The sequence below is a fragment of the Mixophyes fleayi genome, chromosome 4 (assembly GCF_038048845.1).
Source record: "Mixophyes fleayi isolate aMixFle1 chromosome 4, aMixFle1.hap1, whole genome shotgun sequence".
Taxonomy (NCBI): Eukaryota; Metazoa; Chordata; class Amphibia; order Anura; family Limnodynastidae; genus Mixophyes; species Mixophyes fleayi.
The window spans coordinates 206,009,159-206,035,997 of record NC_134405.1 but is presented as its reverse complement, the minus strand read 5'-3'; the positions used below and the strand labels follow the sequence as shown (position 1 = coordinate 206,035,997).

Here is a 26,839-nt window from a genome sequence, read left to right as displayed (position 1 = left end):
TTCCATTTAACCCGATTTACAATATTCTGGTGTTTGTAACCTTGAATGACTAAATTAAGTAATGGGAAAAATGTGTTCATCATCAATTAAAGGAGCATAATAGGAAAAAGTTATCTAGCAATTAATATGATTTGGGGGCCAGGACCTGGGGTCTATGATGACGTGGAGTGCAGGAATGAGCCTGAGCACAGCCGGCACACCAGCGGCGGGGAGATAACCTGTGCCATGGCTATCCGAGACCTTGGTCAGATAGAGCCCCTTCCCCGAGAGGGGGGCACTGCCAGGAGCAGCCGTCTGCACCGCCCTGTGCTCCTTACTCCACTCGGCCGCCTTCTCATCTGCAGAGCGGCTGCTTCTGACAACTCGTATACTAAAATCCGCCTCTTTTAATACGTAACTATCCTAGAAAAATAAACATAACATTTGATGGCAGAGAAGAACCCACAGGCTCATCTAGTCTGCCCATTGTTGCATATGTTATTTTTCTTAATATTTTCAATCTCAGCCTCATCACTAGTAACAAGTTTGTCCCCACCACAACTGCTGGGAAACTAACCATGGATCTATCAACCTTACTATAACATAATTCCTTCCAAATGTTGCCTTTTAGTATTCCTCTTTCCAATTTCACAGTCTCAGCATGTTCTACAAATCCTCTTTTTTAAATATTCTTGAATATCCTTCTTGATTTCTGTTAATACATTTGCTGTATTTGAATGTTTCTTTGATATCCCCTTATCTTCTCCAAGCTGCACATGTTTAGAACTTTGGAGTCTTTGTTGGTATGTTTTGTGTTGCAACCAATGCACAGTTGTAGTAGTCCTTCTTTGAATTTTTACTATTTTCTTTTCTCTTTTTGGATATATAGGGGCCTCATTTAGAGTTGGGTATAAGTGCATTTGCACAATGGTAAATCCTATTTCCTGCAATGAGCCTGTTTTAAACTTGCATATTTATATTTATATAAATAAATATTTATATTAATTTTATAGTTAACCGTACCCTGTGTCCATAAGTTTGCACAATGATTATTATATTTCATTATTATAAAAAAGTTAATAAATGTATATCTTTTAAAAATATGCCACCACCATCCCCTTTGGATGTATGCTACATGTACACATTGACTTTGTTTAATTTTGAGTGAGTAAATGTAGGTGACTCCTTTAAAATTTGAACAGTAAATACAGAGCAAAAATAGCTATTTATGTAGTCTACAATTTCTTTGTCTCCTTCAACATGAGCACTCCCTTCAATTTCTATAATTTCCATACCTCCCTTTGTTTTGTTCCTTTCACAATATATCTAAGGAAAATTTTGTCACCACTTTTTGTCTGTGCTATATTTTGTTCTATTTGAATATTAACACATTTTAGTTTGTATTTAGTCTCTTTTAGACTACCTTTGACTACTTTTATATGTTTTTTTTATCATCCTTTAATTATGTGTGTCTATATTTCTTATATTCAGTTTTCTTAGCACTTATAACATTTGTCACTTCCTTGGAGAACATATTGGTTGTCTGATCCTTTTGCTTTAACTAACATATCTGGCACAACGTTTTGTTGCATTTAATAATGCATTTTTAGTTTATTGCAGTGTTCCTGCACACCATCTATTAATTCACACTCTGTCAGAGGTTTACATAAATTATTTCTCATTTAACTAATTATACCTCCAATTGTTTTGTTCCTTTCCAAATTATTTTTCTTCATCTCCTTTCATTATCATTATCTTTAGGACTATATCATCCTTCACCCGTCCTGCAACTCACACCTCTGTCTACATTGCCCCTTACTTATTTCACTCACCTCTAGTGAACACTCATGAACTCTTTTCCTATTTAAATTCAATAATTTTACCTCACCCAGTAGCCAGAAAATAAAAGGACACACATCTTACAATCATCTTTCCTATCTTTCTTCCTCCCTGTTTTTATTAGCTGGGGATATATCACCTTATCCAGGTCCCCCTTATTTCTCCCACACACATATATCTGAACGCTACAGAAATCCGTCAAACCTCAAATGCATCACCTGTCTCCCATCTCTTCCAAAGTCCTTTAAATGTGCCCTTTGGAATACATGCTCTGTTTGTAACAAACTTACCTCTGTACACGATCTCTTCCTCTCAAACAACCTCAACATTCTGGCAATAACAGAAATGTGGCTGACGCAATCAGATACTGCCTCATCTGCAGCCCTTTCACATGGTGGTCTCCATTTCACCCACACATCCAGACCGGGAGGCAGACAAGGAGGGGGGGGGGGGGGGGAGGGTTGGACTACTTCTCTCCCCACAGTGCACATTCACAGTTCTACCAAATGTCCCATCACTCACGTTCACATCTTTTGAAGTACATACTGTTAGCATTTTTAACCCATTCTCTATGCATGTTGCTGTCATCTATCGCCCCCCTGGACCACACCAACAATTTCTTGAACACTTCTCTGCATGACTCCCTCACTTCTCATCCTCTGACATCCCCATGACATCCCCATGACATCACCATGATTATGAGTGATTTCAACATCCCTATTGCTAATCCACGTTCCAATGCTGCTTCCAAACTACTATCTCTAACCTCCTCACTTGACCTCTCCCTTTGGATTGAATCCCCTACTTATTAGGCTGGCAACTGTCTTGATCTTGTTTTGTCTAGACTATGCTCAGTTTCTCATTTCCTTAACGCTCCTTTACCCCTCTCAGATCATCACTTTTTTAGCTACTCGCTCACCCCCAATTCTTTACCCTCCCTGTTGTGAAACTCTTCCAAGCCTCCTCACACCCACAGGAATATTAACTCTATTGATTTTCAACAGTTTTCCACCTCTCTCCAACACCTACATTCTCCTCCCCTGATAGGGCAGTACCTCATTATCACCAAACCCTAGCAACTGCCCTTGATCAAGTGGCTCCAGTGACTCTTCATACTCTGCGTAGATTCATTGTCAACCGTGGCACACTAAAGTAACATGAACTCTGCAAAAACTTTCTTGTAAAGTAGAACATCACTGGCGTAAATCTTGTACCTCTAATGATTTCATCACATACACTGCTATTTACCACTACTATCGAAATACTCTGGACACTGCAAAACAAACATACTTCCAATCTTTCATCTATGTTCAGGCTTCTCTAACTTCAAACGCCGTTTTAACAGATTTAAATCTCTTCTAAACCCTCCCACCCCAAACCCTCGGACTACCATCAGTGCCCAGGATCTTGCTTTCTATTTCAAGGACAAAATTGATAAGATCAGACTTGAAATGGTATCATCTCCCTCGAAAATCTATCAGCTCAATTCATTTGTAGCACCCTCTGACCCTCTCTCTTCATTTGAACCCACAAATCAAAAGGAAGTTTCTACTCACTTCTTTTCTTTCTACTTTACCTCCTGTCCTATTGATCCCATACCCTCTCAAATTGGTATGTCCCTGTCTCCTGTGCTCACTCCACCTTTAACTAAAATCTGTAATCTCTCTCTCTCTCTCTACTGGTATCTTTCCACCACTATTCAAGCACGCATTAATTACTCCTATTTTGAAAAAACAAAATTCTGACTCAAACTCTCTCAAATTACCGCCCCATCTCTCTGCTCCCATGCCCCTCCAAGCCTCTCGAGAGAATTGCCTAAACTCGCCTCACACACTTTCTTACAGCAAACAACCTATTGGATCCTCTTCAGTCAGGCTTTCGCTCTCAACACTCCACAGAGACCGTGCTGACCAAGGTTGTCAATGATTTGATCACAGCAAAAAGTAAAAGCCATTACTCTCTTCTAGTTCTCCTGGATCTCTCTGCTGCATTTAACACTGATGACCACTCTCTCCTCATACAAATGCTACAATCCCTAGGTCTTGAAGGCACTGTTCTATCCTGGTTCTCATCCTACCTATCTAATCGCTCTTTCAGTGTTAATTTCTCTGGATTCACCTCTGCTCCACTTCCTTTATCAGTTGGAGTACCGCAAGGCTCAGTCCTAGGCCCTCTGCTGTTCTCTATCTATACCACTTCTCTTCCAAAACTAAAAAGCTCCAGTATCCATGATACACAAATCTATCTATCCTCTCCTGATCTCTCACCATCTGTGTTGAATCGCGTTACTGACTGTCTTTCTGCCATTTCATCTTGGATGTCTTCTTGCCAACTCAAACACAATCTTTCAAAAACAGAATTAATAATATTCCCACCCAAAAACAGAGCATGACAATAAATCCCCCTCCCCCGCACAAGCTCGCTGCCTCGATGTAATCCTTGACTCACAACTATCCTTTGTTCCTCACATCAGCTCTATTCTAAATCAGGTTACATACATTTAAAAAATATTTCCAGAATACTCACATATCTCACACAAAACACAGCAAAAACCTTAATTCATGCACTCATCATCTCCCGCATCGACTATTGCAATTCCCTCCTTACTAGTGTTCCCAAAATCAGACTTGAACCCCTACAATCTATTTTGCACGCAGCGGCTAGATTGATTTTCCTTGCAAATCGTTCTACCTCTGCTGAGCCACTCTGTCAGTCTCTACATTGGTTGTCTGTTCTTCAACTAATCCAATATAAAATTCTTCTACTAACATACAAGACCATCAACAAAATTGCACCGACATACATCTCCTCACTTGTCTCAAAATATCTCCCAACTTGACACCTCCGTTCTGCCCAAGATCTGCGTCTCTATTCCACTCTCATCACATCCTCCCATGCCCGGTTACAGGACTTTTTTTGGTGCTGCACCCACTTTGTGGAATTCCCTCCCTCGCACAATAAGACTTTCCTTTAGTCTTCAAACCTTCAAGCGTTCACTGAAAAGCCACCTCTTCAGACAAGCTTATGATATTCCTCAACCACCATCTTAATCTCCCAAGGTTACCCTATTACCACTCTCTACACAGCCAACACAAGACAACAACCCTCTGACCAATATTACTGTGTGACTGATCATACAGGCCACTAAATACTTTTTACTTTTGCATTCTAGCTGGATCAATATGAAATATGAGGTATCACTTACCTTTGTGTATCAAACTCCCATTGTCCTATAGATTGTAAGCTTGCGAGCAAGGCACTCTTACCTCTTTGCCTGTATTTATTACCCAGTATTGTTTTATTAATGTTTGTTCCCAATTGTAAAGCGCTACGGAATTTGCTGGGGCTATATAAATAAATGATGATGATGATTTGACTAGAGTCAGTCTTTCTAAAATCTAAATCCTTTGTTTAGGTGCTGTTCTGTTTTACTGCTGCCTGTGTTTTGATCCACACTGACTGATGATCACTAGACCTCATGTTCTCTCCTACAGAAACATTTAACACTACGTCTCACTTTTGTGAGAACTAAATATAATATTGCTTCATATTTATTCCCTAAATAATAGCGTGAGAGCTGCACAATGCACGTGATCCTAAATGTCACTTCTCTTGGCTAATTTAGACAAATGTTTTTGTCACTCACAATGCATCAGCTTCATGGCTTCCTGTACCCTGCCAATCACTGTACCCTCGCTACTGCAGGTGCTAGAAGATCATCACCAGTGTGGTTGTTGTTACAGACACAGCTGTAGTTATAGTTTATGCTACACTAAACACACATAAATAATAAGGCTTCACCAAAGCATTCCTTAATTGTTGCAGATGAAATAACAAATAAAAGTTAAACTGTTAAAATACCATGCAGTGCCAAATTAAATAAATTGGAAATTTAGGCATGGTATCAGATTTGGGGCTCCCTCCTCTGATTTCCACATTTCCCCCACACATGATTATTCCATCCATGTTCACACATCATAACAGCACTACTCCCGATTTGACTATACCAGCATTAACTCTATATTGATTATGTCAAGATTCCAACAGAACTGATTGGAACATAATTCCCGCTATATCACCATTGTCCCAAAATTGATTATACCAGCTCTAAAATTGCTGTTTCTGGCTTTTTTATTTTCCCCAAGCTGTTGACAATTTATTGATTATCGCAGCATTATCTCCAATAGCCCCATGATAATTATAGCAGCATTTCCTCCAGATTATAATGACTGTGACAGCTTTGCCACCAAATTATGGTAGCATTATCTCCTGATTGATTATATAATTCTAGCATGACACCAAAATTAATAATATCAGAATTACCCCCAAACCAATTTTTCAACAATTGCTCCCAAATTGATTATACCAGCATTGCTCTTAATTTATAATACCACTACAGCCCAAAATGTGATTATACCAGTGTTACCCTCAAACTGAATATACTTAACCATTTTATTCAGGCTAATTTTACATAGCCCCCAAAGTGATGATCGCAGCAGTCCCATATAAAACAAATAACTAAATGCTCACCTGGTTTGCATATGACATACTGGTATGTCCTACTGCCAAGTCGAGAAGATGACTGTGTCCTACTGAAATCCCAGATCACACCAACAACATTTCTTTATGTTGTGATTGGAAGCCATCCATTTTAATGGGAATTAATAAGACTGAATCATGCTCAGGACAGCCTGTGCTTTGCAACAATGTTGATAATTATCCAATCAACAGAAGAATAGTCAAATGCCAACTTCCTCCTTCTCATTGGAGGATTGTTGATCAAATAAGAAAGCAGCACTAAAATGTGATATAATGTGACATGTTTACAGTGATTCTAAGTACACTGCCTGTTTATGATGGATATGCTGTGCATACAGTTTGAACTGAAAATACAGATTAAGTACTGACCTTTTCTCTTGGCCCAACCCTTCTAAAAATCAAAGCACACATCATCTCAAACTGGTTCCACGAACATGACAATGAGTTCAGTGTACTTCAATGGCCTCCACAGTCACCAGATCTCAACCCAGTAGAACACCAAAGGGATGTGGTAGTGCTGGAGATTTGCACCATGAACATGTAGCTAACATATCTGCAGCAACTGTGTGATACCTTGTCCTGTGTGACAACATGGGCCAGAATCTCTAAGCCCTTTGTCGTGTAATGTCACATCAAGAAGAATTCAGTCTGTTCCGGGGGCAAGTGGAGGGGGGGGGGATTGGGGGCATTAGAAAGATGTACCTGATAAAGTGGCCCCTGTGTGTATATAAAAATTAAGGTCCTGATTACTTTACACTTTAGACATATGTGAACCAAGTTTTAATGATTGATAGAGGCTGAAGTCGCTAATGACATTTAAAATGTTAGAAACTTTATAAACACCCATATTTTCATTTGTTCTTACTTAAAATGTTTTCGTTCGATGTTCTTTAGCATTGAGTCCACAGCATTTACAAGTATATTCATTCTTATTCATGTCAATTGTTCTGAAATTATGGATATTGTTCAGTAGCTTACATCCTATTAATTCACTAGAAGCTGGTAAGATCGCTAGGGCATTTTGCAAAGATGATAAAAAGCTATGTACACAAATTCCACTTAGCTTCTGTTAATGTTGCATTTAATCCACAGGAGAATCAAACTTCCCAATGAGGATGGTACAGTAGCTGTAGAGGATGGACATATCAGTCAAGTAGACAGCCAGCTTTCCTACTTTGGACCTCTAATGCCAATACCTTCCATTGCTGGCTTAGTGGGTAACGAAGCAGAAGGATTCAAAGTAAGTCAGTACTTATTGTAATAACTGCATCTTATCAAATCTGCTAAGCGTAGTTCTTCGCAATAATGTGAAGTTGATTATCAAACAAGCCCAAACAACTTTCAATCCTTTTATAGCCAGATGGTTTTCACATTATTATTATTATTATTATTATCGTTTATTATCGTTTATTTGTAAGCGCCACAAGATTTCCGCAGCGCCGTACATGGTGCAAACAGTAGACAATAAACACAAAGTACCAGTACTTCAGAAACTCCAGGCAGGCAGATACAGTAGAGACGGAGCGGAAGAACAGGTATGGAGACAGGAGGGAAGATGGGCCCTGCTCATACAAGCTTACATCCTAAGGGAGGGTAAACAGAATCAGGTACATAAGGGAGCCAGTGAAGCAATGGGGAGAGAGAAAGTGGGCAGGGGAGAACCAGAAGAGGTGAGAGGTTAAGTGGATGGTTGGTAGGCCTTAAGGAACAGGTGAGTTTTAAGTGCCCGCTTGAAGGAGCACAGATTGGGTGAGAGACGAATGGAGCGAGGGAGGTCGTTTAAGTGAAGGGGGGCAGCACGGGAGAAGTCTTGGATTCTAGAGTGGGAAGAGGTGATCAGAGTGGAGGAGAGGCGGCGATCATTGGCCGAGCGCAGGGAGCGGGCGGGAGTGTGAATGGAGAGGAGGTTGAAGATGTAAGGGGCAGTAGACTGAGAGAGAGCCTTGTAAGTGGTGGTGAGGAGTTTGAAAAGGATTCTGTAGGGGAAGGGGAGCCAGTGTAAGGAAAGACAGAGAGGGGAGGCAGAGGAGGAGTGGCGTGAGAGGAAGATGATTATCGCAGCCGCATTGAGTATAGAGCGGAGGGGGGCAAGGTGGGAGCAGGGGAGGCCAGTAAGGAGGAGGTTGCAGTAGTCGAGACGGGAGATGATGAGAGCATGGATGATAGTTTTGGTGGCATCTTGACAGAGGAAGGGACGGATGCGGGCAATGTTACGGAGTTGGAAGCGACAGGCTTGGGCAAGGGATTGAATGTGGGGGGCAAAAGAGAGAGAGGAGTCAAGAGTGACTCCTAGGCAGCGGAGTTTGGTGACAGAGGAGATAGTGGAGTTGTTAACAACGATTGAGAGGTCATGGTGGGAAGGGAGTCTGGGTGGGGGAAAGACAATGAGTTCGGTTTTGGAGATGTTAATTTTAAGAAAGCGAGAGGACATCCAGGAGGAGATGGCTGAGAGGCAGTCAGTTACATGAGAGAGGAGGGAGGAGGAAAGATCAGGAGAAGAGATGTAGAGTTGAATATCATCAGCATATAGGTGATACTGAAGACCGAACGAGGAGATGAGAGCCCCAAGAGAGGAAGTATAGCGCGAAAAGAGTAAAGGGCCAAGAACAGAGCCCTGAGGGACTTCAACGGGGAGAGGGGAGGGGGTGGAGGAAGAACCAGACGTGGATACGGAGAAGGAGCGATTAGCAAGGTATGAGGTGAACCAGGCATGGACAGAGCCAGAGAGGCTGAGTGAGAGAAGAGTTTGCAGTAGGAGGGGGTGGTCCACGGTGTCGAAGGCCACGGAGAGGTCAAGGAGGATGAGTATGGAGTAGTGACCCTTGGTGAAGCGGTGGGGTTGGGGGGAGAGGGGTGGGAGGAGGAGATGTTGCATCTGATGGCTTCAATTTTGGAAGAGAAAAAGGAGGCGAAGTCAGACACCGAGAGGGAAGGCAGGACAGTGGGAGGGGGGGGGGGGAGAGGAGGGAGTTGAATGTGGCAAAGAGGCGGCGCGGGTTGGAGGACTGAGAAGAGATGAGCGACTTGAAGAAGGATTGTTTAGCGAGGGACAGGGCAGAGCAGAAAGAGGAGAGGATGAATTTGAAGTGAAGGAAATCAGCCAGGGAACGAGATTTCCTCCAGAGGCGTTCAGCTGTGCGAGAGCACTTTTGGAGGGAGCGGGTGAGTTTGGAGTGCCAGGGTTGGGGAGTAAGGCGACGACGGCGGATAGAAGAGGCCGGGGCGACGGTGTCCAGGGCAGTAGTGAGGGATTGGTTGTAGAGACAGGACGTCTGATCAGGGCAGGCCAGAGAGGGAAGGGGTGATAGGAGAGTTTCTAGAGAGGCGGAGAAGGAGATGGGGTCATTGGCGTCAAGGTTGCGCCTGGTGAGGGTGGCTTTAGGCGAGGTGGGAGAAGGGGAGGAGGACAGAGAAAAGGAGAGGAGATGGTGGTCGGAGAGTGGGAAGGGAGAGTTGGAGAAGTCAGAGAGATCACAGAGGTGAGAGAAGACAAGGTCGAGGGAGTGACCAAGACAGTGGGTAGGGGAGAAGGTCCACTGAGTGAGTCCAAGGGAGGAGGAAAGAGTGAGAAGTTTTTTGGTTTTCAAATCTTAATGACCAGACCAATATTTGTGTGTTCGTGACCTGGCAATTTAGCTAAGAATTATTTTTTTATTCCTTAGTTTACACAAATACATTTATATTATTTTTTTGTACAACAGAAAAGGCTTTTTGGTAGAATTCTAGAGTATATATACTTTTATTCTATGGCTAAAATCATGCGAAAAAATGGAAAAATACACTTTTCAATGATTCTTCCTATATTTACTTTTACCCATTTGCTGCAACTTCAAATATTTTCACCAACAAGTTCTCATCTAATTCTCCAGAAAATAGCAATACCAAATAACAGTACATTCTACAACATCCTACATAGTTATGAGGTCAAGGAACAAAGGTGGACATTATAGTTTTATATCACAAACAGCACTCACTTGTGCCTGCATGATGTGTATGTGACAAAGTGTTAATCACCACAAGACTACCTGGTTTTTCAAATAATTATTAGAAAAAAAACCTAAAAATTATACTGTCACTATCTTTGTCCAAACTGCCTACACCATGGGGCATATTTAATAAACTGCGGGTTTGAAAGGGTGGAGATGTTGCCTGTAGCAACCAATCAGATTCTATCTGTCATTTTGTAGAATGTACTAAATAAATGATAACTAGAATTTGATTGGTTGCATAGGCAACATCTCCAATTTTTCAAACCCGCAGTTTGTTACATATACCCCAAGAGTTATTTTTAAAGCTAGCACTTTGCATGACCTCCTCAGTTCTCCCTACACATTTATATCAAATTTGAATTTAAGATAAATTATCATTAACCAAATAATACTGTGTATTTCATTTCTGTACTGCTATATATGACCAAGCTGAATTAGCACATGAATTCTTTAAGAGCACAGAGACAGAATATTATTATTATTATTATTATTATTATTATTATTATTATTATCTTGACTGATTATACATACATGAAGACATTGATGCCAGTATGCATTATGAACACTATGATTTCTTTTATGTACTTTTTTTACCTATATTACTATATAGGACACTTTGGACTTTACAGCTAGTTTCCCACTTAGGACTTCAAAAGGATTTTAGACCTGCTAACACCTTTGGAGTTATGTCATAACCATCTTTTCTCAGGCTGTGAAAGCGCCATCCCATCAAGCTAAGTGTGAGAATCCATTTTTGGACACTGGCCATAGTAGTGTACTAGAATAGGGCACATGGTCATGTGAGACAGCTTAGCTATATTAACCCCTTGCACACTATGAGTTACAACAATTCATCTATTATATTTTAACCCCTGTTTGTGTCAAAACTGCGACAAGCTTTGTTCCCACGCAGGTACAATGATTGTGTGTACACAGCATACAGCCACCATTAAGAGGCAACAGGTACCGTATATACTCGAGTATAAGTCGACCCGAATATAAGCCGAGGCACCTAATTTTACCACAAAAAACTGGGAAAACTTATTGACTCGAGTATAAGCCTAGGGTGGGAAATGACTTGCTTCTTTTAATAAACTCAGGCTCCCAAAATGTCTCCAAATGTATCAAAAAATCAGCAACCATATTAGTAAGGTGTATATATTGTGTATATATAGTGTATATAGCGTTCACATGGGATAGCAGATGCCACAATTTGGAAAATATTGGAGAGGATATGTTTGTTATTAATAATTACTAGATAAACTGCTCACCCCAGGTACTGCGCCCCCTTATCCTACTAGGCTGTCTTTAGGACAGTACACACATCTTGCATTTCTTTCTCATTGACGAGGAGCTCTGGATATGTCCCCCTGTGTTTACTATCCTCTGTGCCTGGTAGGGAGGGAGAAATTTTCTTCAGCCCTTAACTTCCACTTAAGATAAGAGCTGAGGGACCGGAGAACAGGCACTCACTCGAGTATAAGCCGAGGGGGGCTTTTTCCAGCATAAAAAATGTGCTGAAAAAGTAGGCTTATACTCGAGTATATACAGTATTTATTACAGTATAAGACAAATAAAATAACATGAATAAGTGCCTGGTTCTCTTTTTAGCCAACCCCACTGTTATGTGTACCCCCTATGTAGCATTTATGGTGCAGTCCTTTGGATCCTCCACTGTTAGCTGAATCCATAAGTAGGACTGAGAGTTTTTTTTTAAAGAATTTTATGTTGGGATTTTAAGAAATAAAAATAGTAAGAATGAAGAAGACATCTTATGCAGAGATAAAGAGCTTCAATACGTCAAATTGTAATACTGTCCAATATTTGATTTATTCTCCCTGTCTTTGACAAACGGCACTCCCTAAAACTCTCATTTTTCCTTTCTTTGTAACTGATGATTCTATTTAATATCCTCTCTGTACCATTTGTATGTTTTAGACCAAAGTATAATATGTGAAAATATTGATTTCATTAGAGGCATTGCTACAGTTGTGAGCCGTCCAATCTGACCTAACCCATCCATTGTATAGTAACATAAACTGTAAATCTGTATACGGTTGTATAAAACTACCCAGATTCTATTCATTAATCTGGCCCATCCATGATCAGTCAGAGCAAATCACAAGATAACAAGTGCTGGAAGTAGGGAGATCCTGGAAGCACTGAACCCACCTCTGAATAACTTGCTAGAGTACTAAAAACAATGATTTGATGGGAGGTGACTGACAATGGCAGGTAGACAGCTTGCCACAGTATACATACTTTTATATATGTGTCCAAGCCACAGATTTATTAAAGCTCTATTTGTTAAAGCACTTAAATTTATTTAAGTAGCTCTAATCTTAGCTGCCTCAAATTAAGATATTATGGGACCTGCTATGTGACCAGACTTCATAACAACTACAAGTGCTGTTATAACAATGCACCGACTTGTCATAAACCTCATAGTCTGGGGTAAATGTGGAAGCTACAGGAGAGAGACCTTGACCTAATGTTGGGGCAAGACATAAATTCAGGGTTGTCCAAAATTGGTCAAGTTTTTTAAGGACATCTAAAGATACTTCCATAGTACTGGGGCTCAGTAAATGAGTAACTAAAATAAATAAGTATGGGTCATGCTATACAAAAGGACATTTTAAAACTGTTTCATACATAAGATGTTTCAGAGTGTTTTGGAACTAGTTTGGTTAAAACCAATTTTCTTTTTCTTGTTTTGAAAACTTTACAAATCTTTGGAGTCAATTAAGAATTTTTCTCAGGATTCCAAATCTATTAATTGCTTCAATGTTTTATTCAAGAGGGATGATAAACCTTTTATCATCTTGTGCTGTGTACTAACCCGATCATTTCCTTAAACAGTCTTTATTCAGAATACTCAGGTTGTATGTCTTCATCATGTCCATCCTCTGCTTTCCTTTTCAATTCCCCGGATACTGAGATGCTTCTGTTTTTTTTTACATGCAGATCTTTAGTGCAGTTCTAGTTATTGCGATGGAAATAGCACTAAAAAGTTTCCAAATATGTACAAACAAAGTCATATACATATCCACATATTAGGGGGAAAGGAGAGGGGAGGACTTTGTAGCAAAATGGTTGTTGCTTTTAATTACTTTGTAATTTCAGCACAAAAAATAAAAACAGGATGTCTTTACCAACATCTGGTATATATTTAGCTAGTTTTACAATAGATCCTACTAATGTAAACAAACATAACTGTTATACCTCAAAATATATCTTTATTTTCAGTTACTGACACTTGCACTTCTTTTAAGCTGAAATAGACATCAGTGTAGTCCATACATTTTTCTTAAAATGTGTAACATGTACAATTTAATATATTGATTTCCTTTTTGCATTCAAGCCAAAAGAACAAAGAAAACCAGTTGTTAAACCCAATACTCATTGCTGGAGTTCATCATCAGACTTGTATGTGGGCTGTAAAGGAGGACGTCTGCTGTCCATTAACCCGGAGACACAGAAGATTACTGTTCTTAGCCTTACAGAGCAGCAAATAGCTGGTAAAATATGTAATATTTCTCTTGTTTCTATTTAATGTTCTTCACTCTTCTGTTCTCTTCTGGTCGGCCTACTACCTTCCTGAACCCTTGCACCTTCAGTATCTCTACTTCTGCTACATTCTACGCTATACTCAGCCCTCTGCATTTCTCTCTTTATACCTCTTCTCTCTGTGAACTAATCCGCTCCCTTGGCCTTCACTACAACCTCTATGCATATGACATCCATATCTACCTCTCCTTCCCTGACCTCTCTCCTCTTTTATTCTGTGTCCAGCCACCTCTCCGCCATCTCTACTTGGATGCCCCAATGTGGCTTAAAGTTCAAGATATCCAAAATGAGTTCATCATCTTGTTACTACCCCCCTCCTCACATTCTCAACAGTACCATAAACTCATTCCCTTGGTGTCATCCTCGACTCTGCCCTCAGTTTCTCTCTGTGCATTCAGTTCCTTGTTAGGAAGTTGCCAAAGCCTGGATCCATTCTCTCATTTTCTCCCACCGTGACTACTGCAGGTACTGCTATCTGGCCTTCCCCTTACCTGCCCTTCCCCTTACCTGCCCTCTACAATCCATGCTAAGGCATCATCATCTTAGCACACACAAAAGTTACCTAAGGACCAGCACTCATGGCCTGGGTTGGTTGTAGCAATTCTGGAAGATGAACAGCATTTGGTTTAGCACAAGCTGAATTCTGAAAGAAAAAACAGCCCCATGCTGAAAGCACGGGCCTCCTCCCTGCTGGTGGGTGTTGAGGTAATAGTGTCACTATTTTTGTCTATGTGGCACTTCTGGTTCCAGCAAGCCTTGCAGCCATAAACTAAGCCATAGACGTGTCAGCATACCTATGGCTACCAGAGCATGCTGGCACTTGTAGAACTACAAACTTCAGCATGCCCTGGCTTCCAGGGATCACTGGAACCTGTAGTGCCACTTACAAAAATATAATTACAAATAAACCATACACCATAATAAAGTCCTTTATTTAAATACAGACTCCCCCAATCCTTTGTTTACCAATTTATTAATCACCTAAATCCCCTGGGATCCTCTTCTTTCTTCAGGCTTTTAATCCAAACAGAAGAAAAAGCAAATCCAGGAGACTTGATGTGACTGACAAGCCAGGAGGCTTATTAAGAACTAACCAATTCAGAATGGCTTCACTTTGATTGGTCAGAGTGTGAGAAAGCCACTTTGATTTGCCTTTAGCAGCTAAACCCTCCGTGGGATCTAGTTGCAATGAACTACATTGATTCATTGTATTCATTGATACATTTTATCTGCATCCACCTCTGATTATATTGCAATCATGTGAACTCATCTTTACTGTACTCGGCCTACGCTTGCCTACCCCTCCCCTCCGCACTGCCTCTCTAATCAGAACGAGTCGCAAACAAGGCAATATTGATTAGAATATAAATTAGATTGTAAGTAGTGACGAGCAGGATCCTTCTTTCTCATCTCTTTTTGTCTGCTTCCACCCCATCCGACAGTGTGTCGTTGTCTTTTGCTCCTCCATGTTCTTCACAAGATCTGTTATATACCTTGCCTTATGCACATTCTGTATGTCCAGTACTATACCTGTTGGTCCTCTACGACTTTGTTTTATGCTCTACTTCCTCACTGCAATTTTTTGTGGCGCCTTTTAAAAAAAGAATAATAATGTAAGATGCATCCAAATCTGCATATGGACTTATGCGTATCCCTTTTTATGCGCATGCGCAGTACAGAAATGCATATTGTATGCTACAAAATGGATGTAGGGACAAATCAGCATCAGGCCCTTAATTGGTTTTCCAATATATCTGCAGCCATGCTTTGTATGTTTTGGCACTTAACAGATTTCAAGGTTAAAGCAAATTTTCTTATTGCATTTAGTGGAGATCTGTGTATTTTATATTTCATATAGGTATGCTGAACTTTTCATATTGCTAACTTTTGTACTCTGCAAATCTGAATGCTAAATATACAGAAATCCCTAAATATTGCCAAACAACTTTTTGCCTTCAGCCAAATCCTGAATTTAGTGCATTCCTAGTTCAAAATCTGCATGAATATGCTAACTAGATTCCTATACTATACTATACTATACTATTTATTTCATTAATCTCCATGATCAAAGTACCAGTGTTCTGTTGTATTATTTATACAACTGATGTTTTATATGACACCCTGTTCTCTAACAGATACACTGTTTTTCTCCAGAACAGTCACCAAGACCTGGGGGAAGCATACAGACTATGGCGCTTTATAGAGATGGACTCTATATAGCTGGAAATGTAAGAGCATATTTAATAGATGAGTTACAAAATTACTACAACCTATTTAATTGTCAGATCACTAATGTACTTGCATTTACATTGGCTCAAACATTATAAAATTTATACAACATCAACTGAATTTCACCTCTGTTTAAAGAAGTGACTTGCTGGGTATATCATTTTGGCAACAGAATACAAACATTTAAGTTCGCTTATTGAGTCAGAAACTTCAATAGCATCTACCATTTAGAGTCTGGATAAATATTCATGAGAATGCACCCTGTACATTTACTAGTGACCAGTGGCATCATATAGGCTCTTCATGACTAAAATTTATATTGGTTCAGACTAAAAAATGGGTGCCTCCAGTGTGTGTAGGTATATATGCATCAAAAAGTATTAAGAAAAACAAATAATATATGATTTTAAAATTTGCAAATGAGACCTGATGTATACATACTGTATATGTTATAGTGGTGGTGTTTGAATCCATTTACTAGTGCAGCGGTTCCCATATTTGCATTTTAGCAGGGCACTCAGTAGTGCATTGTTCCAGAAATGCTTTGTATACTAATTTACATTTTTATTGGCCTACAATGTGGAGTTCATGTAGAGTTGGACGTAATGTACGTAAAAATTGTAGGTGTACTTCTTTTACGTAGTATGTAGAGCTGCAGCTATCTTAAGTAAGATATGCTTAAAGCAATGCTGATGATGACTGATGATGATGATATAGGGTTATCTCACATCCCTGGTGTGTGTGTGTGTGTGTGTGTGTGTGTGTGTGTGGGTGTATGTGTATATATATATATATATATATATATATATATATATATATATATATATATATATATATAGAGATAGATAGATAGATAGATATATATACAAGTTAACCCGTGCATGATACTCATGCATTCTAGTCAAATGAAGCTACTTAAGGTGTTAAAAAGGTTCTTGTCATGCATTTGGGCCATAGCCCAGGCCTCAACCACCAACCACTCCCCACTGTCACCCCCGGCAACCACCAACCACTCCCAACTGTCACTTCTCCTTCAAGAAATATATATATATTTTTTTTTTAAATCTTTATAAACACTTTTAACAATTAACAAATTAAATTAACAAATTAAAAACATCTTAGTATACCAAATTTCAGCCCTTTCTGATTTTTTTTTCCCACACACACACTAAGAATTTAGTAGGTCAGTGTATAACTCCACCCAGCAGGTGGCGCTGCAGCTTGGTTTTATTTTTTCCACACACAGACTAACACACGCCACTAAGCATTTATATTATAGATATATATATATATATACACACAAATGTATTCAGACGCTTGGCCATTACACAAACAAAGACTGTAATGACATTGACCCTGATTCATTAAGGAAAGTTAAGAAAATAATTAAAAAATTTAATTTTTAAGTTTTCTTACTCAAGTTTTGTAGACAAAACCATGTTGCAATGCAACGGGTGCAAATGAGTTTATTATTTTGCACATAAGTTAAATACTGCCTGTTTTTTCATGTAGCACACAAATACTTGATAGCTTATTTAAAGTTGATCTAGGACATGCCCTACCAAAACTATAAATCTGTCATCACATTTTTTTTTTTAAACTCTTTATTTGTAGAGGAAACAACAGGAACAGTACAGATAATATTTTGGACAAGAAAAATATTAATAATCAAAGTGTTTCCTCTGAGTTTTATACTTTTATATCGGTGGGGGAAAGAGAAGGGAAGGGAGGGTGGGGGGTAGAAAGGCACAAATATTGTCAACAATATAACTAATAAACCAATAGGCACGCAAACTTGGAACATTGCTAGGAAAAGCTAGGGCACACAGTTACAATGACTGCACGAGAGAGGGGTAGCATACAGACATTACTCACCATCCGCGCACCAATTCCAGCCTGGGGGGTCCAGAGGCGGCCCAAGAGCTATGTTCCATCTGCAGGAGGAGGAGCCGTACTGGAAAGGCAGCTACGGCTTTCTAGAAAGTACCACGGGGCCCACACCTTATCAAAGTTATATGATTTATCATGAAGGTAGCACGTTATACTTTCCATGCTTGCGACATGTCCTATGTACGACCGTAACTCCTGCATAGAGGGAGCCCTAGGGTCTTTCCAGTGCTTTGCTATTAGGGATTTAGCGGCTGCCAGAAAATGAGAGATAAGCTTGTTAGAGGGCGCGCTCTCATCAGGTATAGGGCGAGAGAGAAGGAATGACCAGGGATCCTTACTTATCTGTTGTTCTGACACAGAGTTTATAAGTGTAAGAACCATGTTCCAGAAAGGAACTATGCGAGGGCAGGTCCACCATATGTGTAGCATCGTACCTCTCTGGCCACATTCCCGCCAGCAGCTCGGAGTGGCCGTAGGAAACATTCGAGACAACTTATCAGGAGTATAGTACCACCTATAGTACACTTTATAGGCAGTTTCCTTAATTAATGTAGAGATCGAGCTCTTGGCAATCCCCTCCCTGACCTCCTCCCAGCATAAGTCGTCTGGAGGAGGACCCAAGTCATTTTCCCATTCCCGCTCATGTCGGCCTGGAGTATCAAAGGTATAATCTATGAGCCAATTATAGATCTGGGAGATCATCCCCTTAGTGAGAGGTGAATGTAAACACATGTACTCGAAGGAGGTCGGGGCCCGAAGAGCCTCCTGGGGGGGCAAAGACATGGCGTAGTGTCGGACCTGGAAGTACTCAAAAAAGAGCGGACATAACGGTTCAAATTTATGATGAAGTTCAGACATAGAAGCCCAAGTTTGATTAACCACCAAGTCCGAGACCACCCGTAATCCCGCCTTTATCCAGTTTTTAAATTGTTGGGTTGAGTTGCCAGGAGGGAAGTGTGGGTTGCCCCAAAGGGGAGTCAGAGGTGAAATAGGGGAGGACAATTTATATTTGACCCGACATGAGTCCCAGAGGGATAAGCAGAATTTAAGAGATTGGAGAGAGGAAGCTGCTGGTGGCCTATCTATATTAGCCAAACCCCAGAGTGATGCCATGGAGGGGACCCCAACATAGTGGGTCTCCAGGTCCACCCAGGCTATGGACTGATAAGGCGCATAAGTTACCGCCACCTGGGTCAAGTGGGATGCCAAATAATACAATTTAATGTCTGGAAATCCCCTGCCTCCTCGGGCCCTGGGCTTCTTAAGCACTGCTATCGAAATTCTAGGGGGCTTGGCACGCCATATAAACTTTAGAAAGGAGGAATGCAAATCCCTAAACACAGAGTCGGGAACCCTCACTGGAAGAGTCTGGAAAAGATACAGAAGCTTAGGGACCAAGTTCATCTTAATAGCAATAATCCTCCCCAGCCACGATATGATGTAGCTCTTCCAAGTCTCTAAGTCCTGTTTGATTTTTGACAGAAGGGGGGGGAAATTTTCCCGATACAATTTCTCATAGGATGAGGTGATATAAACTCCAAGATATTTGATCTTATTGACCTGCCAGCGTAGTGCAAAATTAGTCTGTAAACTGGACCTAAGGGAAGGGGAAGCATGGAGGAGCATGGCCTCGGATTTAACAAAATTAATTTTATAGCCAGACAGGAGGCCATATTCATCCATAAGTTTATATAGGGCAGGTAAAGACTCCTGAGGATTTGTCAGAGAAAGAAGTATGTCATCCGCGAAGAGAGATACCTTGAATTCCCGCGGTCCCACTGTCACACCTGAGATTGACGTTGACTGTCTGATCATCGCCGCCAAGGGTTCTATCACTAGGGCAAAAATTAAGGGCGAAAGGGGGCAGCCCTGCCTCGTCCCGTTGGAGAGGGAAAGAGGGTCGGAAAGAGACCCATTAACCAGAACCCTAGCTGAGGGAGAGTTATAGAGGGCCGATACCCCGGTCAGGAATTCAGCCGTGAAGCCGTACGCCTTCAAAGCTAGGGTCATAAAATCCCAAGAGATGCGATCGAACGCCTTCTCGGCATCCAGTGAGAGCATCATGGCCGGGAGGCACCTTTGATTGATGATTTGAACAAGGTCAATCGCACGGCGAGTATTATCCCTGGCCTGGCGACCTGGGATGAAACCCACTTGATCATAGTGGATTAGACCCGGAAGGACTCCATTCAGACGGGTAGCCAGGATCTTTGCATATAACTTAATGTCTACATTGAGAAGGGAAATGGGACGGTAGCTTGCACAGTCGCTAGGGTCTTTTCCCTCCTTATGTATAACTACAATACGCGCCTCTAACATTGATTTCGGGAAAGGTTCGCCATGTAAGACAGCATTGAACAGGGAGCGGAGGTGAGGAACCAAGGTCTGGGAAAATCTTTTATAGTAGGCTGCTGAAAAGCCATCAGGTCCTGGGGCCTTGGAGGTCTTTTGGGCCTTGATAACTGCCAGTATTTCCTCCGAAGTAATCTCCTCATTTAGTTGTTGGATTAGGCTGCTGGAAAGGGTTAGGGAGGTTCGCTTGCCTCAAGAAAGCTGCTATTGTATCCGCAGGAGGGGCTCTCCTGGGATTCTGAGCATCCAGGTTATACAGTGAAGAATAAAATTTCTGAAACTCTCGCCCTATCTGGTCGGGACGGTAAATAGGTAAGCCGGAGGGAGACTTCAGGGCCATGACGTTGTTTTGAGATCTCTGGGCCCTCAGACGGGATGCCTGTCATCACATTTTAAATTTACTTCCCCCTCCAATGCAACATGGTTTTTCCTTAATTGCTTACCTTAATGAATCAGGCCCATTGTATTTACATTGATTATAAATTTTCTTGGTCTTGATTTGAACCTGATTTTAAAATCTTGATTTTTAAATTATTTTATGTAAAGGAGGTTTATCTGTATATGTGCTAATGTTAATCTATTTCCATATATATTTGATTTAATTTAGATACTCTATATATTGGTTGATTGGTTGCCTCAATATTACAAACAAGTGGAACCCGTGATGGTTTATGTGATGAACAATGTTAAATATTAAAACCAGTAACACGCAATCCCAACTGCACTGATTGAGTCCTATGTGATCCAATGACTTGACCTGACTGCTGAATGTCCAACTTTGTTCGATTTTGTCATCCATTAGTGTGGCCAGCTTTCGGCACGTTTATGTCCTGTCAGAAAGCTGGATTTAGAGTTGTGTCCTGATGAATGTGTTCTTGTGTAAAATGTCCACTTTTTTAGGCAGTGCTGGTACATATTATTTCATACTCAGCTCTTTCCTATGTAAGTGACATTCTATATAACAAAGATAGGAGAGATAGATTCAGCATGCATTCTACTTGTATAAAAATAAAGTTGGCTTTAGCCACTGTTGCTTTCAGTAGTGGCATGAACAAGTAATGCTCTTTTTCTGTTTTCTCATGTTTTAAACAACAAGGTATAGGTATGACAATAATTTCTAAATTAAAATTATGCTATATTTTATTCAACCAATAACATCCTTTACAATGAATTTATTCTTCCCTATTTCTCCATCCAGGATGGAATTTTGTGGTCCTGTTCCATTAAGGGTTCAGAGATTAAACTTGAAGAATGCTGGAATGCAAAGGAACCTATTGAGAGCATCAGTTTTTCTCCAGATTACAAGATGCTTTCCATTGCAACAAATAAAGTAAGATTCATAGTTTATAGTTTTACATACTATGTCTAATTTTGATGACTGTGAACTCTATTCTATTTGAGATTTACTGGTACATCCAAATTATTGTCCAGTAGTAAGTGGTGACTGATTTACATCAGTTCTTTCAATTAGTTCTTCTATGAAAATTTTGCTATTAGTTTACAAATCCTTTCACCAAATTATCACTGTGTGCTCTTTATGTAAATTATATATTTATTTAACAGTATGTTGGTCCATTCCTCCTCTTTTTTCTTACATTACCCTGAATAACATGTCAGGAAAACACTATTCACTAATATACTGATATAATTATCAAGCAGGAATTCAAGAAACCACCTCTCACTTCTACAGCACATTGTGACATGTGGGCTATTTCCTCCTGATAAACACCAGTGACCAGACTAGTGTGTCTTCTTTTTCTTAAAGGGAGATGTGTGTACCAGACACAGTTGCCAAAAAGTTCAGAGGTGTTTTTTAATATGAGAGACAGGGTAATAATCAGGTTCATACCTATACATGTCTTTCCATTCAGTTAACTGAACAACTGTAGAATTCTGAGCAATAATTTAATCTGAAACCTTGTAGAAGATTACACAGAACATTCTCAGTAAAAGTGTGATGATCTAGATGATCATAAAGCATACCAGTGGCATCAAAGAAGGCTTACATTGATTCCAGGTCTGATGTTTGCAGAAGTAGACCCAAAGCAAAGGTTTGCGGATCAAGCAACAGGATTTTAATGATGGAAACCTTTGTGTCTTGAAGTCAGAGGGTCTTGACTATAATTTACAATACTATGTACAGCTTTCCATAAAAGCCTTTATAATTATCCGATTACCAGAACAACAGTCAAGACTTATAGTAACATAGTAACATAGTTGATGAGGTTGAAAAAAGACACCATCAAGTTCAACCTATTTTGGATCTCCTGCGATCCTGCACTTATATTTGTAATTAATCCAGAGTAGGCAACCGCCCATCTGTTTCAATTTTGAAAATCCCCCCAGACTCAATATTGCAATCCAATTTTTACCCTATATCCACTACTATCCTTTATTTTAAATTAACGGTCGTATCCCTGGATACACCTTTCCGCTAAAAATTTGTCTAACCCTTTCTTAAACATATCTATTGAATCTGCCATCACAACCTTCCCTGGCAATGAATTCCATATCTTGACTGCCCTTACTGTAAAGAACCCCTTCCTTTGCTGGTTGTGAAATTTCCTCTCCTCTAACCTTAGGGAATGACCACTTGTCCTGTGTATGGTCCTTGGGGTAAAAAGTTCCCATGAAAGCTCTCTGTATTGACCCCTAATGTATTTGTACATAGTAATCATATCTCCCCTTAGACGCCTCTTTTCTAAAGTAAACATGCCTAAACTGGCTAACCTTTCCTCATAACTTAATGACTCCATACCCTTTATCAATTTTGTCGCCCTTCTCTGAACCCTTTCTAGTTCCAAATTATCTTTTTTATAGAGTGGTGCCCAGAACTGTACTGCATATTCAAGATGAGGTCTTACCAATGATTTATACAGTGGCAAAATTACACTGTCTTCCCTTGCATCTATGCCCCTTTTTATGCATGCCAATACTTTGTTTGCCCTTGCAGCTGCTGCTTGACATTGAGCACTATTGCTAAGTCTACTGTCTACGAGCACTCCCAAATCCTTTTCTATTATAGATTCTCCCAAATTAATTCCATTTAATTTATAGATTGCGTTCTTGTTTTTGATCCCTGAATGCATAACCTTACATTTATCTGTGTTAAACCTCATATTCCATTTAGCCGCCCAATCCTCCAGTTTATTTAAGTCCCTCTGTAGAGAAGCTACATCTTGCTCTGATTTTATTACCTTACAGAGTTTAGTGTCATCTGCAAAAATAGAAACTTTACTCTCTAAACCATCACCAAGGTCATTAATAAATATATTAAAAAGGAGTGGTCCCAGCATGGAACCTTGAGGAACTCCACTTAAGACCTTTGACCAATTAGAAAATGTTCCATTTATCACAACTCTCTGTTCCCTATTCTCTAACCAGTTTTTGGATCTAAGTACAAATTTTGATTTCTAGACCCAGTTCCCTTATTTTGTAAACCAACCTCTTGTGTGGCACTGTATCAAAGGCCTTTGCAAAATCTAAGTAGACCACATCTACTGTCCTGCCCTGGTCTAAGTTCCCACTAACTTCCTCGTAGAAACTAATTAGATTAGTTTGACATGACCTATCCCTCACAAATCCATGTTGATTCCCACTAATAATTTTATTGCGTACCAAGTAATCCTGAATACTGTCCCTTAAAATACCTTCCAGTAGTTTCCCCACTATTGATGTCAGGCTTACAGGTCTATAATTCTCTGGTTGTGATCTCGTCCCCTTTTTAAACAACGGCACCACATCTGCTATTCGCCAATCCCTTGGTACTGAGCCTGATGAGATTGAATCTCTGAAAATTAAGAATAGCGGTCTAGCTATTTCCGAGTTTAATTTCATAAGGACCCTTGGGTGTATGCCATCTGGACCTGGAGCTTTATTTATCTTAATATTCTTCAGTCGCCTTCGGACTTCTTCCTCTGACAACCAAGTATTAATTAATGGCATGGTTTCATTTCCATTTTTATGTATTACTCCTGCCATTTGTTCCTCTCTGGTAAATACTAAAGAAAAGAACGTGTTTAATATCTCTGCTTTTTCCTTAGTATCATTTATCAATTCACCCATCTCACTTCTTAGTGGTCCTATATTATCTTTTTTAATCCTTTTGCCATTTATATACTTAAAAAACTTTTTGGGGTTTGTCTTACTTTCTTTTGCAACGTGCCTTTCATTTTCTAATTTAGCCAATGTAATTTCCTTTTTGCATGTTTTATTACATTCCTTGTACCTATGGAAGGACTCCTCTGACCCTTCAGACTTAAACAATTTAAATGCACGCTTCTTCCTTTGCATTTCTTCCCTTACCTTTTTATTTAGCCACATTGGTTTAGACTTAATTCTTTTACATTTATTTCCTATAGGAATGAACTTATACGTGTATGTTTTCAACAACATTTTAAAGACAGCCCACATTTCTTCCGTATTTTTTCCTTCAAAGGCTTTGTCCCAGTCTATGCTCTTTATAGACTCCTTTAGCATATTAAAATTTGCCTTTTTAAAGTTTAAAGTCCTAGTTGATCCCTTATACTGTTGTTTCTGGAAACTAATTTCAAATGAGACCATATTATGATCACTGTTTCCCAAGTGCTCCTTTACTTGAAAATTTTGATATTACGTCTACATTGTTTGTTATTACTAGGTCCAGTATAGTCCGGTTCCTAGTTGGTTCCTCAACTAATTGGGACATGTAATGGTCTTTTAGCGTGCTCAGAAACCTATTTCCCCTCGCTGTACCGCAGGTCTCAGTACTCCAATCAATGTCCGGATAATTAAAATCCCCCATAATTAAAATTTGACCTAGTTGTGTAGCCTTTTCAATTTGCTGTAGAAGTTGGGCTTCCTCAATCGTACTAATATCTGGCGGTTTATAGCATATCCCTATCAGCAACTTCTCTGAACTTTTTCCTCCGCTGGATATTTCCACCCACAATGCCTCTATATTATCACCAATATTCTCGTATATAACTTCCTGAATACTTGGTTTTAATTCTGGCTTAATATAAAGACATACTCCTCCTCCCCTTTTATTTACCCTATCCCTCCTGAAGAGAGAATAGCCTTCCAAGTTGACTGCCCAGTCATGTGTATCATCCCACCAGGTCTCAGTAATACCTATAATATCATACTGCTCATTCATTGCTACTAGTTCTAACTCCCCCATTTTACCTGTCAGGCTTCTTGCATTTGCAAGCATACACTTAAGTCTATTGCCTCCCTTAGGTATTTCTTTTTGCTTTAAAAAGGGCCGCTCCTTATCGGCTATGCATCCCTTTCCCCCCTCTCCACCCCCTTTACTCTTGTTAAATTCCTCCTTACTACTCTCAATGTCTATCCCATAAATACTTGCTTGCCCCTCCCACCCGGAGCCTAGTTTAAAATCTCCTCCAACCTTCTAACCATCCTCTCCCCTAGCACTGCAGCCCCCTCCTCATTCAGGTGCAATCCATCACGACGATAAAGATGGCAACTGACCGAGAAATCAGCCCAGTGCTCTAAGAATCCAAAACCCTCCTTCCTACACCAATCTTATGCTTGGTTCATGCTGAACATAAGGAGGGTTCACATGGACCTGACTTGCTTTTTGCGTAGCCATCTTTGTAGAAAGTTTCTGAGCCATCTACATAAGATTCTAAGCTAGTCTGCCAAAATTAATGCAGGACTGGTGTCTATGGGCATGATTCAGTAAGGAAAGTTAAGTAAAAAATTGAGAAAGTAGTTTCCTAGGCAAAACCATGTTACAATGCAAGGGGTGCATAAGTTAAATACGGTCTGTTTTTCCATGTAGCACACAAATATCAACTTTAAATTTCAGTGTACATATAAGCTATCAAGTATTTGTAATCTATATGAGAAAACAGACAGTATTTTACTTATGTGAAAAAAAGAGAACACTAATGTGCACCCCTTGCATTGTAACATGGGTTTGCCCAGGAGACTACTTACTCAATTTTTTACTTAACTTTCCTTAATGAATCAGGCCCTGTGTTGTTAAACTTTATAGACCCATGATGTTGACATGTCTAGTCCACTCACTGCTGAAAAACAGCAGTGACAACGTTAGTGTGGTCTTCATCTACAGCAGCCCACTTTGCCTTAAAATTAGATCTTCCAGTACAGTGTAACTAAGCAGGCCTGCACTAATAAATTGTGGTCTAGCATATTTGAAAATTCATGCAAATGCGCAATTAGCTTACCGTTTAATACAGTCAAATCTAAAACCAAAAATAGATCTATTCATATTTGAAGCCTAAAAGTTAAATGTACTGACCAGAGTTTCTACTTAAGCTCTCTTTTAATAACTTTTAATATATTTCTTCACCTCTCTATCATAGCTATAGCCACTCACACAACAAAAGTGGTTTTGATATAGGACAAAACATTCTGCTACCTAGGACTCTATGAAAATAATGACACAAGCTCTAGCTTAATGTTGCCACTAAGTGATGCAAGAGAAG

General features: G+C 39.9%; 1 protein-coding gene across 3 annotated transcripts in view; it reads left to right on the top strand.

Annotated features, from left to right (window-relative positions):
• Positions 1-26,839, top strand: part of CFAP43 (cilia and flagella associated protein 43) — a 93,486-nt gene that overhangs the window by 3,113 nt on the left and 63,534 nt on the right. For all 3 annotated transcript variants that reach the window (XM_075209188.1, XM_075209189.1, XM_075209190.1), the window contains exons 5-8: positions 7,450-7,597; positions 13,708-13,864; positions 16,068-16,141; positions 21,583-21,714. In XM_075209188.1, the coding sequence (XP_075065289.1) occupies positions 7,450-7,597; positions 13,708-13,864; positions 16,068-16,141; positions 21,583-21,714 (511 nt within the window). The remainder of the gene's footprint in view (positions 1-7,449; positions 7,598-13,707; positions 13,865-16,067; positions 16,142-21,582; positions 21,715-26,839) is intronic.